The sequence below is a fragment of the Lutjanus erythropterus genome, chromosome 20 (genome assembly GCF_056507025.1).
Source record: "Lutjanus erythropterus isolate fLutEry1 chromosome 20, fLutEry1.hap2, whole genome shotgun sequence".
In the NCBI taxonomy this organism is placed as follows: Eukaryota; Metazoa; Chordata; class Actinopteri; order Lutjaniformes; family Lutjanidae; genus Lutjanus; species Lutjanus erythropterus.
In genome coordinates this window covers 9,049,294-9,065,293 of record NC_139336.1, presented here as the reverse complement: position 1 = coordinate 9,065,293, position 16,000 = coordinate 9,049,294, and the positions used below count along the sequence as shown (strand labels likewise).

General features: G+C 38.8%; 1 protein-coding gene across 2 annotated transcripts; it reads right to left on the bottom strand.

Annotated features, from left to right (window-relative positions):
• Nucleotides 1–1,701: 1,701 nt before the first annotated feature.
• Nucleotides 1,702–15,432, bottom strand: stom (stomatin). Of its 2 annotated transcripts, XM_084745770.1 has the most exons (8): nucleotides 15,225–15,432; nucleotides 13,566–13,598; nucleotides 13,059–13,168; nucleotides 12,787–12,859; nucleotides 8,680–8,762; nucleotides 8,276–8,479; nucleotides 3,938–4,072; nucleotides 1,702–3,187 (listed from the first exon to the last, which is right to left on the bottom strand). In XM_084745770.1, the coding sequence occupies exons 1-8, from the start codon at nucleotides 15,283–15,285 to the stop codon at nucleotides 2,999–3,001; spliced, it is 888 nt and encodes a 295-aa protein (XP_084601896.1). In that variant the 5' UTR covers nucleotides 15,286–15,432; the 3' UTR covers nucleotides 1,702–2,998. The 2 variants fall into 2 exon arrangements, with proteins under 2 accessions (XP_084601896.1, XP_084601897.1); XM_084745771.1 differs by lacking the exon at nucleotides 13,566–13,598 and having other exon boundaries at nucleotides 15,225–15,430.
• Nucleotides 15,433–16,000: the final 568 nt, after the last annotated feature.

Sequence of the window (16,000 nt, the reverse complement as noted above, 5' to 3'; positions counted from 1 at the left end):
TGTAATTAAAGTGGTCTGAGAGAAAACTAGACGTCTGCTCCTCTGCTTGGCTCCGTTTTCAGGCGTTAGAAAATCTAGGTTGTGACGGGAGACTTTGGCCAATCACAGGCAGTCGATCTCATTCCCAAAACATACGCATAAAGCGACCTGGGAATGACACTTGGCAATCAACTCACTTTCTCTAGAATTGCTAGAAGTGCAACAGTGATCTGAAAAGAATGAAATCCATGGATAAAAATGCTTTTTAATAGTCTTTATTTAAAGTCTCATATAACATGTATTAAGTCAAGATATAACCATATCAAACATTAGCAAATTGTACAAAAAATACTGCAAGCTGCAAAAACTGACATACTAAAGTCAGAATTCAAAAAACTAAAGTAATGTGTAACATCTAACCAACAAACTAGGTGAATTTAAGAGCAGCGTTTTTCTTTCTTATGAAAAAGCCATATGGTAAGAGGGTGGACAGGATGCAACACTCACAACCCACTAGTGAAATATTAGAGTAGCTGCTCAGCGATGTATATGACCACTTCTTCCTTCTGTAACAGACTTTCTGCTCAAACTCAACTTTACAAGGATCAACAGCATGAACTCAAAATATACAGGAGTTACTGAAGTCAAATACTGCAACAGCCTTTGTATTCTATGGCAAAAAAAAAAGAGACACCGATCCCCTGTCCATCTAAAGCAATACCATCATACATTTAACAGGACTGTGATCATAGATATATATGTATATATGCATATATAGTAACACTACGTAGTCACATGTATACAAGCTATTGAAGCATACGTTTACTAACACTGCTGTCCTTTATATGTCGAAAGGAGGAAAAATATAATGACAGTTATAAACAAAGAAAGGTGTTTGTAACTATTTGGCTTGTCTGTGAATATTCTCATTCATCCAGGTCATGGTATTCGTATCAAGGTTTGTAGTAGGCACCCCATTAGGTTTAATACCTGAACTCCCAAACCAGTCAGGCAGAACTGAAGAAGCCTCTTGGATGAGAGGCGAAACGTCTTCAAGAACTCTATCATGTCCAGTTGCCTACTACAAACCTTGATATGAACTATTTGGCTTATTTGTTTACACCCAGAGAGAGCTTAATGTGATAAAATAGTGCTGTGTAAAAAAAATAACTAAAATCCTTTAATTATTTTCATGTGAAAGTGCATAGAAATGTGGTATTTTGCAGTAAAATGAATTGATGGCAGTAAGTTAAGGCTTTTGGCTGAAAGATTCGCGATAAGTTTCTTTCTAACAGTTCCCACTACTCCTAAGCAGTGGAGCCAGACGGGGGCGGGGGATGGGGTGGACAAAATAATGAGAACAACTGACAGCCATGTTCTCTTCTTGTGTAAGAAGGAGGCAGCTTCGGTATTCTGACTGAGGTGTGCCTAATATTTTGTCCACCCTTGTAAATATAGCATATATTGTACAGTGTATTGATAGAAAGCATAGTGTAAACAAGTACAAGTAACATCCAGCATGTGAGCCAAGTTTTAGCTTGTAATCGAAGACAGAAGTGTTGACAATCTGAGAAGAGGTGTTTATGTTTGACAGAGGAAAGTGTGTGTGTATAAGTACTACTATGATCTGTCGGTCATGACTATTTTAAGATCACTGCCAGCCTTTCATGCTGGTTAGTGTTGTCATAAAGCAAACCAAATGCAGTTTTCATTTGGTTTTCACGTGGCCGCATCTCATGCCTCTATAACTTTAAACAGTTTAGACTGTTAATGCACCATATTAAATGTGTTTTCAGTAAATTAAAATCCAGCATTTCTTTCTTTTACTCTTCCGATGACAGTAAGAACGAGGTTGCAGGTTAAATACAGTAGAGCTTTTTTTACTGTAAGTTCTGGTCTGTGTTCAAACCTTCAAGACTGAGTGTGATGTTAGTGGTGAAGCTGAATGAGTTTTACACTAAAGTTCAGTGATTTAACAAGCAATGGCACAGCTAACATCTAAAAATACATTTGATTTTGTTTAGGGAACTAAGAATAAAGCCAATATGAGGTCTAATATGGCTATAATGATAAAACTTTTACATATAAATGAAGGCAGCACTATGACACTGGCAGTGGTCGCAGTAGTACCACAATATGAGGAGATATTAAATACACATGTACATGAACATGAATGTATATATGTATATGTATGTATGTGTCTATGTGTGTAAGGCCACATATCCAGCAGGCACTTTCCTTGAAATTGTCTGTAAAATGGATGATGAGGTTTGGGGCGTCTCACGACCACTCTGACACTTTGTCACCTTGTCTCATTTCTACATTTGTAGCATAAAAAAAGAAAAAAATAATAAAAACTGCAGGATAAAAGCTAAGCTACCTGCTGCACCGTGGCTGTTTTTAGTTAAATCTTACACACACTACCAAATAAAGTCAGTCAGCAGTCAGTTCTTGGCAGACACACAGAGCTGACTGCTGTAGATTTTGCGGTGGTTCTGGCACTGTCGGCTCTGGGCAGCGGGTGACAGAGAGCTTTCTGATTAGCTGTTTGGCCAAACAGATCAGTGCACAAAACAGAAACTCATCTGAGCAACACATTTCATTTGTGACAGTTAACATTTCATATTTTCTGTTTAACTACTTTAAAAGCTGTCTAATTAAACTAAAAGTAAAAAGATGGCTATTTGGAATGAAGCAACCAAAGATCCACTTGTTAGAATATGGTTGGTTAGTTTTGTGTTGCACTTTTTTTAGATTATTTAAGCAGTAATTTCCTCTCACAGGTTTCATGCAGGGTAGCTGTCAGATATAATCTTTGAGGTGTGTTCAAGTGCAGTGATGGTGAGGTGATAAAAAGCTGTTAAACTGGTGCTGCTGGTCACCACAAGTTTTTCTTTTTAGTTCAGCTCGGTGCATCAGGAGCTGCAAGCACAACTTCCTAAGATTAATACACAGGGCCTTAATATGAGTGTGTGAGTGATGCATGTGGTGTGAGTGTGTACGTGCGACTGATGGGTTTTCAGTGTTTCATGAAGCCGTGCATCATCTCCAGCGGCAGTGGGAAAATGATGGTGGAGTTCTTCTCTGCGGCGATGGTGTTGAGGGTCTGGAGGTAACGCAGCTGCAGGGCTGAAGGAGACTCGGCGATCACCAGGGAGGCCTCCTTCAGCGCCCGCGACGCGTTCATCTCTCCCTCCGCTGCGATCACCTTGAGAAGTAAAAGGGGAGGGTGTTGTTGATGATGTATGTTGGGTTACAGACTACACAGATCCTGAATGTAATGTCATTTTTTTCTCTAATTTATCAATCTGATGGGCAAAAAAAGCTGTGACTCAGGGGAGACTGTTGTGAGGTTTGTGAGGATCTCCTCCTTTACGGCCCCTACAGACTGTGACACTAACAATCTTTTAAGTTTATTTCAAGCCACAATGTGCAACGTGAGCTTAATAAAATTGGGTATGACATCAAGTTTGATGTATGTAGACCTTACGATAATCACACCTCCTGAAACGTAAGGTACGATGCAAGCCAATTACAAAAAAAAAACAGCGTACGTCATCCATCTGCACTGTTATATTGGTGAGAATTAAGCCCTTGCAAGTGTTCTTAGTGTGTATGAAAAAGAAGAGGAGGAGGAAATCCAGCCCCATATTTTGCAAAGAAAGCTTGAGGTAATGTTAAGTATTTTTGTGGTACACTAATGATGCTAAAAAGTTGAACCCACAGCCGCTACAGAGGACTCAGCTTCGGTATATGGGGCAAATGCTCTACCAGCTGAGCAACCAGGCCACCGAGAACAGCCACCTTAAAACCTTTCTCGGAGTGAGATGTAGGAACACTGTTTTGGAGCCAAGATTTTGTTGATCCTGGTCACCTTTCATCTGGGACACCCCAAAATCACAAGGTGTATATCAGACTTTAAAAAGAATGATGTGATGGGGAGGCAGAACCACCTTACCTTGGCCCTGGCCTCGCGGGCAGCCTCAGCCTCAGCAGCCATGGCTCTCTGGAGCTGAAGGGGCAGCTTGACATCTTTGATCTCCACACGCTCCACCTTGATCCCCCAGTCATCTGTGGCGTCGTCCAGAGTGGACTGAGAAGACAGAAAGCCAAGTGTTCAGCATTTTTCAACACTGATCGACATGTTTTATTAAGTTTCCTAATCCTCAGCATTTAACAAAACTTGCAAATTTCTATTTGTTAGCCCAGATTTTCTAACTACTGTATAAATAAACTGTTAACTGAGAGAAAAGGTAGCTTTAAGAAGTCCCTTCTCAAAGACCAGATCAAACAAAACCTCCAACATATAACAACTACATTGCATTTTTCAAAATCGTCCACCAGATGGAGCTGCGCCTGGGTGCATGTTCCTCTATTACAGGGAGAAATTACATTTAGAGCACTGACCAGGCAAGTTCCAGTTTTGTGTGCATATTTGTGTGTAATTTGCCATAATTAGTGTGTGAATTCTTCAGTTATGGCTAGAAGCATGTTTTGTGAAGTCACAGTGACCTTGACCTTTGACCACTTTGACTTTGACTCTAATTGGATGTTTGTGACAACTTTGTAGAAATTCCCTCAAGGCCTTCATGAGAACAGGATGGACGGACAACCCAAAACCATCGCCTAATGCCTACGGCCACATAAAAACGAAGAAAGACGGCGACATAAAAATAAATCGCATCATAGCACATGATCCTAAAATGACATGACACTGTGGCAAAACTGCAGCCACTACCAGCATCACAGCAATGCAATTTTACATCGACAATTACCATAATGTGGATAAGAAGCAATGAACGATGAGAAAGAAGCAGCTTACGTGGCTTATTTTCACTTTTATTCATTAGATATTTCATGCAGGGTGTTTTCAGATCAACACCTACATGTAAATGGAGCCTTGAGACCATAAAAATAGATTAAAACAGGTCTCTGTACTTCCTACAGCGGTGGTGAAGAAATGAGCTTTATTCTTGTTGCATTTAATCAAATCAGACAAAAACTCCTACTGTGAAAACAAAAATGAACTGTCTAAGGCTATGCTTTGTAGAGCTGAAAGGATAAGTCGAGTAATGGATTAGTTGTCCAAATTCTGATTTCAGCTTCACAAATGTGAATATTTTCTGGTTTCTTTAGTCCACAATGACAGTAAACTGAGTATCTTTGGGTTGTGGACAAAACAAGATATTTGAGGACGTCATCTTGGTCTTTCGAAAACAGTAATCAAGATTTTTCCATCATTTTTCTGATATCTTATAGGCCAAACAACCAGGACCGGGCAGTAAATTGATATCGTAATATGAGACTAGATATTGTCTTAAATTTTGGATATTGTTACACCATGATGTGGCAGAAGTGTCATCTGTCCCTCTTTTTAAAGGCTGCATTACAGTAAACAGACTGTTTTAGCTGTTCTTTTATTTACCTTTACCCTTACAGTCATTATACACTGTAAAAATGAAACATTTTGAGGCAACTTACTTCAACAGATTTTTGAGTTCTGAGCCCAACTCAAGTCTCAAAGTTTAACCAACTAATAATGTTTTGTTGAGTTAATTTACTTTTCTTCTTTGGATAAACTTGAAAGTCAAGTTAATGGAGAGAAAGTGAGAAATGTTTATTAAATTTAAACATTTCTGATTGCATTAATTTTATTTTCAAGCACTCAAATGACAAATTGAGTTTACACCTATTTTTTTAGTTTCTAAAAACAAGAAAAGTAAATTATCTCAACAAGATTAAAGGTAAGCAAAACTTTGTTTCAATTATTTCAAAAGTTAAGAGTTTGAGTTCAAACTCAAAAAATCTAGCAAATGCAGTTGCTTTGAAATTATGAGTTCTTGACTGTTTTTATTTACAGTGTATTCACATTACAGATGATTATCAAAAATGTTGTTGTGTTATTATCTTGTGAAATAACCAATAATTATCCCTGTAATATTGTTGCATCAATATGGTCAAATTATTCTATAAGATCATCATATGTTTACACTAATAATAATATTATGATCATTTACAGTAGTGCAGAATAGCCTAAAAATATGAGATATTATTTAGAAGCCATAATGCCCAGCCCTATAAACAACAAATTGATTAATTGAGAAATGAATCGATAATGAAAATAATCATTGGCTGCAGGCTTAACTCACACCATAAACACAGTTACATAACACTGTGGCAAAATTGCAAACACTACCAGCATCACAGTACTGCAGTCATTTACTCCTATAATTATGTTGTAAATGAAGCACTGAATGACGAGCGAGAAGCAGATTACACAGCTTTTACGCAGGGATATTTAATGCAGGATGTTTCCACATCTACATATAAAAAGCCTTTTAACTACTTAGTACAGTGGTGATGGTGGCGGTGGAGATAAGAGCTTTGGTTGTGTTGCATTTAATCAATCAGACGAAGACTCGTACTGTGACAACAAAAATTAAATGTCCATGTTTATGCTCTGTGCTGCAGTGGTTATGCTGTTTTCTATTGTGTTTCAGTGGGGATACTGAACTTTCAGAAAATGAACAGTAAATGCTGGTGTAAAGAGAACCCCCTTTGACACAAACAGTGTCTCCACCTTTATCCACATCAGTGTGAAAACAATTAGTGCACTGTAATCCTGAACACATACAGTATATTTAGCATTAATGAACTAGTGACTGATCGCTGACAAACCTTCTGACTGTGTGCGCAACAGAAATGAATATTTAATCATTTACAGAAGCTCAGCATAAACTGGAAGTAAAAGTTTAATGAATAAATAAATAATTGAACTCAAAGGCAAACTAACAGCTGTGCTCTACACGGAACACAGGATTACCGAAGGTTTTCTTAGTTTACAGCTGATGCACATATTTAACTGCAGTTTGTTAGTTTAACTCAAGAGTTCAGGCAAACCTGGCTCGAAGCAAGGTGGCACCGTAATCCTCCATTCTGTTTTCTCTATGAGTCAGTCTGCGTTATTGGAGCCTCATATTATTGCCTACATTTATTTTTCTTGACTACATAATAGGTTTTCTGCATAATGCCTTGACGTGCTTTACTTCAGGGGTCCAGCTTTTCTGTTTCAGCATATTTATAACAATTTCTATTCGAACAATCATATGAACTTTACATTACAGTGAAGAAATGTTAACATACTGACATAAAATGACTCCTTACATCAGCAATCAGAGAGCTTCTTACAGAGTTATATCTTGTACAAATGAAGTTGCTCCGCTCAATTAAGTCCCGCCCCTTTTGGAACCTCAGTCAACTTTCTCCTTTCCTGTTTCCGGTACATAGCTACAGTATGTGCTAGGCTTGTCTATGTTGAAAAGAAAACCAAATTCTGAAGATGGTTAAAAGATGTTGCTGGTGGACCTGCAAAATCGACATACAGCCACATCTTTATGTCTTTCTTCAGCTCTGTGGTTTCAAAACTGGGGATCAGGTCCCACTGGGGAGTCCCCACTACACGGGGTATGTGATGAGTATAACAGAGTTAAATTTATGCAGGGGAATTTAAGAAACAAGAGTTTGCTAATACTATCATGCTAACCTTGATTTCATTAAAATTCCATTTGAATCCTATTTTCTTTGTTGCTTCCCCCAATTATTGTTAATTGATAATAACTGTGGGGCAGTGGGGACATGTCAGATTAAGTTTAGTTAACTAATGTTAGCAAAACTCTAGCCAGCTAATCTCCATTAATCGTTAGCTAGGTAGGTAGTTAGCATTCTGCTAAAATTAGCTAACCTAAGATATGACTATATATGTCGCAGGCACATCTTTTAATCATCTTTAAAATTTGGTTCTCTCTTCAACATAGACAAGTCCAGCATATCTAAATGCAGGAAACAGGTAAGGAGAAAGTTAACTGCTGTGTAGCAAGCTTGCTCAATTATTATTGGACCACAGAGCAAAAAGGGGTGGGACTTAAGAAGGGTCAACTGGGTGTCCTCAAATTAGTTGTTGTTAAGAGTAGGGAAGCTGCTTTTTACAGTTAGCCTTATCTTTGTCTACAATTTTGCCATCTACTGATGGTATAGAGGCCAAAATGCTTCCACACACTGCATCCCAGATCATTTTTGCATCATGATTATCAAATCAGCCTACCTTTGCTCACTAGTGTTCTCCTCCAAGTTTATTTATAAGCTTAGTTTACTGATCAATAGCATCAACAAGTCATGCTGTTTGCTCTCTACTGAACCACAAGGCAATCTAATTCCAATGCTCTGCTGCATCGATAGGATGGATAGAATAGAATCACAATACCACCTAGCATTGTGTATAAAGGTTACTGCACTGTACCTGCATACTGTGAGCGATTTCTTCACGGTCGGACAGGATCTCTGCCAGGTTCTTGGTACCCAGGACATTCCTCAGGGTGGTCTGGGCCAACAGGCGGGTGGCGGCATCTGCATTGGTGATGTTAGCCACAGCCAAAGTAGCATTCTGGACCCGGTAGTACACCACGCCATCAACGCTAACTGTCACAGAGTCTTTGGTCAAAACCTGAGAGACAATGATTGAACATATTAGGAAATAATAGGTGGAAACTGTTAAGTGATATCAAGTTCAAAGGACTTATATTGTTTTATTTGCATTATTGGTGGACTGTACCAAGAATCTGTACAATTACTTTGATGTCTTTTGAATTTCTGTGAATGTGACAAAGCATTTGTTTAATGTAATTGGAAGTGTGCGTGTCGTACCTCTTGCGGTGGGATGTCGAAGGAGATGGTGCGCATGTCCACATTAATAAAGCTGTCAGTGCACGGCAAGATGAAGAACAGCCCTGCGGAATCACAAGAATGCAAATAGTTTTAACAAAGACTAAAGCCGTGGTAAACACAATAATGAGGAAGCTTCTTCACAAATGTTTGAAAACACCGGGATGAATGAAATTCGGGCACGGGGCCAAGTCAAGCTCTCTTTATAAGACTGCAGCTGTGCTGACAGCGTGGCAAAGCTGTGGATATTTGCAGCTTTCATAAGCCTGTTTCAAGTCGCAATGATTGAATTAGTGCATTAAACAATACTAGGCATGTGCCTGAGTGAAACAGACATGTGCTAGGTGTGCAATCATTTAGCAAACATTAATGCCACACCAGTTACAGAAGAGTGGGCTGCATTTCCTGTCAGGATATTGTGTATTTAAACGGTGAGATCAGAGCCATCTGTTCAGGAGGGGAAGCGGAGTCAACATGCCGTTTCTATCATGACATTTCCAGCATTCTCAACAATTATAGCTACTGTCAAGCTAGTAAAAAGGCCTCAGCAGAGCAGTGTGAAGCAGTGGAAAATTCCACTGATAAGCATCCTGAAAGACGCTCTGTTCATGAATAAACATCTCTATTTGCAGCATAAGTGTATACAGATGCAAAATGTTCCACAAACACACCCCTTTCATTTTAAAACAAACCAACCCCCACGAGCCAGTTTCAAACAGGGAAATCTTCTAATCACTATTTTTTAACAGCTGTTGTTGATGGAGAGGGAGCTAGATTATGAGCATGAGGGTAAGGGGGCATTATGGGAAACCAAATGCTGATTTCAACTTTGGCTTTGGCTCCTCCTGCTCCTCATGAATGTGAAGTTTCCTGGCAGAGAGCTATTATTACCCCACTCTGTCATAAACAGGGTCCCCTGACACCCCTGAGGAGTCACATTTCAGCATTTTGAGAGGACACTGCCTGGTTTTTAGATCCCATAAAGCAAGAAATCAAAGATAAAGAGACAGTGAGTTATGAGATATATGCAAATTATCCCTCGTGGGAGTCTGTGTTTTTTTTTACTTAAACAAATCCACTGCCTTTCAAAACAGAAGCCACATCACTGAGAACAGAATGATTAAGGCGTTCAGACAGCGAGCAGACACGTGCAGTAGCACAGCCTGACGTATGGCTCTGTGGACTGAGAGCCCACCATGAACTTGCGTATGTTGGGGCCCATCTATGTGAAAGCATACCACTTGGCTCAATTTTGAGGTGGGACAGACTCTTGCTATTAACAGGCCTACATATTTGTCCATTTTTGGAGCGGATTTACATTTACGATTTCCCTTCCAACTGGCAGGAACAGGATGGGTGGGAAAGTACAGAAAGCCCCCCTTCCACTCTCATGTGATCCTTCACATGTTTTCTTTCATTTTGCTCCTATTAAGATTTTTTAGCCATGCTAGCAGCAATGTTGCACTGTCAGTCACTTTGGTCCAGACTGAAGTATCTCAATAGCTGTTAACACTGGATGCCATCATTTTTTTGTTTTGTTTTTCCAAACATTGCTAGTCCTGAGAGGATGAACACTAATGGCTCTGGTTAGCCCCTGACTTAGCAGGTCAAATTTATCACCTTCCTTCACCATCCTGTGACCGACCTCAGCATCTACTCCAGGAGTGTCAAACTCATCTCAGCTCATGGCCCACACACACAGCCCAATTCAATCTCATGTGGGCAGCACCAGTAAAACCTAGAAACCTAGAAATAACAACACCTCAAACTTTTTCCCTTTTTTAGAGTAAAGTCCTGAAAATGTTAATAATGAATAAACCATTAATTTACAAAACAGACAATGAATAGCCTGAGATGTCTTAAGAAAAATGAGACCAATTTCAAAAATGTCTGCATGCACAAAACATGTATATATTTTGGAACTCAACAACAATATTAGAGATGCAACAATTAATCCATTATTAATCAATTAGTACATTATTGCTGACTATTTTGATTAACAATGGAGTATTATACTTCTTTATTATTCAAATAGCTTGCTGAGATCTAGAAATTCTTTAAACTTTTCATACATTTTCACTCCTAGTTAGTAATGCTGACATCACCACGCCACACCTCCTAAAGAGGAAGCTAATGAGGAAGGTCAAGTCACCCCTGCCTGACAAACTATGTAGAAATAAAAACTTAAGGCAGTGCCTTAGCAACAGGGTTCAAACAGTATTATCCTAAGACACGTCTGATACAGATTGTTTTGTACTGAAGCTGCACCATTGTGCACAATGGTCCTCATGCAAGAACACAGTCATATTCTTATCCTAAATTTCTCATACTTTTTTCGTACCAAGGGCTCATACGAACATACCACATCAAATCCAGCAAACGCTTGTGCCATCAGATAAAGTAAATGTATATTAAGCAATGGAAATGTGACATAAATGTGCTGTCTGTGCATGAGAACTGTAAATTAGCAGAATTAATGGCCCAATAATACTATATAAGGCTATGCTTCCTACCACAGGGTCCTTTTCCCAACCAACACAGAACTGGCCCTGTTCCAGTTCAAGAATCAAATTTTGAACCGTTCTGATCATTTCCACCAAAAATTAACTGGTTTGGAACCTGAAAAGTTGATTCCCTGCTGGAAGCAGGTATTTCTTGGAACTAACATGGGTGTGTCATGTTCTGCGGCCTGTTGTGCAGCGTGCAACACCCTCTGTTGATGATTTCCTTGATTACAACAGCTCCATTCAAAAGTGGTGGAAATAAGGGCTGTTTCACTAGATATCACCAAGGTTCCAAGGATTTTGTATTGATTGGTTCAAGAACCAGAGCGTATTTGGTTGAAAAGGGCCGACAGACAACCTGCCATGAACATCACACATTGCCACCCTGGTAAAGAAGGCACAGAAGTGGCTGTATATCTTAAGGAAACTTGTGAATGCAAAATTCCTGTGCCAAGTTCTTGTTACTTACAGTGGAGCAAATGAAAGCATCCTGACTGGAAACATAACCAACTGACATGGGATGTACACGGCCCAGGACTGCAGGACTCTGTAGCAGGTGACTAAAACCACCCAGAACATCACTGGTACCTATCTACCGAGCATCACTGGTATCAGGGAGGTGATCAGCCTGTTTACCCTGCTGCTGTCTGGCAAGACATACAGAAGTATTTGCTGCTGTACCACCCACTTGAAAAGCAGTCCTTAATTCATCCTCAGCAATCCACCATGAAATAGTTTTATTTCTGACTCACTCACCAGTGTAAGTGTACATATAATTTTTGTATATAACTTTTGTTTTCTGTGAGTAGTACAGAGGGTACTACATCTTGCATCTTGTTGTGAAATCCTGTGTTGCAGAATGATAAATTAATCTTGTAACCTTGAAAAATCAAACACTGTTATCAGTATCCAAAGTACAATCTTTATGTACTTGGGCATGTTTACTACTGTTTGGCTTTGTACACCAGCAATGACATTAAATTGACTACAAATTTAAAGAGCTGACTTTCAGCTTAAAGGGTGTTAAAAGAGTGTGTATACTAATACTGTGTGAAAAGTGTAGGACTTTGCTGTTTCCAAATTTAAGGACAATGATCCTAAACATACTGGCAAGGAAACCAAAGGGCTTTTTAGGTCCAAAGAGTGGAAAGTTTTTGACTATCCAAATCACATGAACTCAATCCAAATGATCATGTGCTTCACCACTAAAGACAAAAGGCTAAAAGTCCCTGAAATAAGATGGTAAAGATGGCTGCAGTAAAGACAGAGGCAGAGCAATTACAAGGAAAGTACCAAGTTGGGTTCACCTTGTAGGTCATATGCCAATCTTGTTACAGAGGTTTCAGACACCTGGAAACCAGTGGTTCTAACGAGGCTGTGAAGCAAATTTTGGCTTGGTTTGTTTAGTTTCACACTGTCTAATATAGCACCAGTCAGACAGTGAACATATCTTCATTAAAATGACTGTATGAAAACACAGGCACATAGAGACATCGGAACAATGCTTGAAGTACATTTTAATAGAAAAACTGAGGATGTGGGTGGAATAAAAAAATACATGGTGGTGAATAAAACACGTACTGACCTGGTCCTTTGGCACCTCCTCGCAAAATGCGCCCCAGGCGAAAGATAATGGCTCGCTCATACTCCTTCACAATCTGTGTACAGAGACAAAGCACATAAACAGCTCTTGTTTGACATTTTACATATGTAACTTGATATTGAGATATGCTTTTGTATACTAATTATGAAAAAGTACTATGCAAGTACCCTGCTTGCTAAGGACACCTTTTCATTAATGCAAAACAATGGTTAACCAGCTTCTAAAGGTGGTTAAGTAAATAGACAGCAGCTGACCTTAATGCACATCCATATAGAGATGGGCAGGGTAGCGATCATGAGAAGAACAGAAAATGTGACCAACAGCCAGCCACACACGCCAATGTCAGAGTCTTGACTCTCCAAAGCTGGTGTAAAGAAGACAAACACATGCATTAAAATAAATTCAAGTGATTCAAATCATATGTGGGGATGTTAATATACACTGAATTAAGAACAACTACAAAAGGCAGGTCAAACAGCAACATCTTTCAGACGCAACTCTTAATATTCTCTTGCTAAAAACCTACATTTCTAATCCGATCATCCTTTAGAGCCACTTTCAGCCGTCTCTGAACACCCACCTTTTACAATAATATAGGGTTAGTCAGGTTTAATATCACTTCTAGTCACACATCCACTGCTTTTAGGAACTTGTTAAGACTAAACACTGGCAGGCACATTATCATCCACAATGCCAGCAGCATTAAGTCCAATCAAAATTTGATAATAACATGCAACCATTCAAATGAATGAGATGTGTACCTTCAATATCATGAAAACCATGCCCTCTTGGACCTACAGACAGAATTAAAAGTCAAAACGCCATATGATGACTTGGAATAACTAAAAGTGGTTACGTGTAGGTAAGTAATTCACAACTAACAGGAACATTATGGTATAAAACTTACTTTACATTAAAGCTACTACAAGGAACTTTCATATTTAGTTAATTTTGGAGACTTGGTGGAGTTCCCACCATAATAACCACAAACTATAACATCAAAAATAAAATTATTGAAATAAAATTCTCCTTCTTCCATCTTTTTACCTGGCTAACATACTACTTGCTGTAACTTTGCCAGGAAAATTGTAAACACAGGCTCGCTTCATTTGATTTTAAGGAGAATCTGACCCGGTGGCAGGCATTAAGAATAGCTATACAGAAATAACTGATCTTTTCATGGATGAACTTGCTTGTTTATGTAGGTCACATAGGGGCAACAGTAATAAACTGAGCCTGGTTCATAAACAGTTAAAAACTCCTTGTAGTAGCTTTAAGGTAACAAGTTGTCATAATGTCATAATCTGCCTGGATTATTGGTGATGTGGCTTTAGATCCCCGTTAATATAATCATTAGTATTACCATAATTGTGGTTGCATGTTAAATATTGGGTCTATAAATCACAATCTAATAATGGGAAATTCACATTATTATTTCTTCTCCCAATATTGAAATTATAGCCCACAAATATCGGCTATAATAACGTCTGATTTGATAGATTCTGTCAAAGCTTTTTATTAGTTGTAAGCCAAAACTATCTAAAAAATCCAAAGTATATTTGTGTTTTTTGATATACTGTTCTTTGTTTTTGTTGTAATAGTGATGGTTGGATTAGTTTAGGTAAACACTATGGATTATTAAATCTGGGGCTGCAACTATAGACTATTTTCAATATGGATCCATCTCGACTAGGGCTGCAACTAATGATTATTTTCATAGTCGATTCATCAGTCAATCAATTGATAGTTATTTGCTTTTTAAAATGTCAGAAAATTACAATTAAAAAAAAAAAGACCAACAGTGTCTCCCAAAGCACAAGATGACGTCCTCAAATGTCTGTTTTTACTCACTATATCACCTAAACATATTCAGTTTGCTGTCAGAGAGGAGAAAGGAAACCAAAAAAAACGATGTAACCAATTATTTCAGGACGTCAATGTAATTTACCACCTAGCTAAACATGATGTCAGGTTAGCCTGCTGTCTCATTTAATTAAAGCCAGATTTATGACTGAATCTAGCTAAGCCGAAAGCAAACCAATGGCTGCACCGCCGTTGCCGTTGATAGGTTGTCGTTAACAGGTTGGCAAAGAAACGTTGCAGTTAACTTAGGTTCATGTTGCGTTATCGACTGTTTACTGTCACTGGCTTGTTGAGTGAGGCAGCATGCTAATTAACGTTAGCTAGCTTTAGGAGGGATGGTCAGTGTTAGCTAACAATAATAAGCAGAGGTTCACTACTAACGTTACGACTGATAGTTTCTTAGCGTTTTTACACCACGTAGACACACAATGCTTAGCTTCGCACCGTAAACGGAAAATAACATAACTTAGCTTTAGCTAGTGGTCATTTAATATTAGCAATACTTGTGGTGTCCTCTGTGGACATGCTGTCCGACATAGCATACTTAAAATCTTTACCTGACTGGCGTTCTCGTCTTTTTGATTCTTTCATCGCAGCGTCTTCGTTTTCGGCATACATGTTTAACCCCGAATAAAACCACTAACGGTAACAGAAATCGGTCGTTGCCCTGTGGTTACTACAGTGACCGTGTCCCTCTGCTACTGTTGATGCCTGTGAGCAAATGGATACTTTAACCCTAAATTTTGACTTGTAGGTGTTGTGACGCAGAAGGGAGCCCAGCAATCTTCAGGGCATATTAAAGTGGGCGCGGTTCAGCCGTTTAAACAGCAGAGTAAATTTGTCAGCAGTTCATTTTAATGGTCTGTATTTGCTACAGAAACAGTTAAGTCGTGAAATATCCAACTTTTGACTTCAACTGCAGTCTTAAAATCATCCTGGCTGAAAACTGAGATGTGCTTAAAAGCTTTTGAGTAAACATGACATGTGGACTTCAATTCAACACTGTTTTGTCAAATCTATAACAATTCCCCTTATATTAATGTCTTTGAAATGTACTAAAAATATAACAATAATAATAATATCTCACTTCCTTTAATGAAGAAGATGATGATCCCTTTGGCAGAAAAATCTAGTGTAGTGCTTTTAGCGATACCTTGAAAAAAATGAGATATTCTCCCATGTTTGGTTTGTGCTGATTTGTGGATGGTTACTGTATGTCCAGAAGTAAAACGTGCAGCTTGAAAATATAGCTACTATAGCCCATCCCACATCAGACATGCTGGGCTAAGGTCAGGACCTCAGAGGTTCGTTTTTCAAAGGCTTCCCCACATAA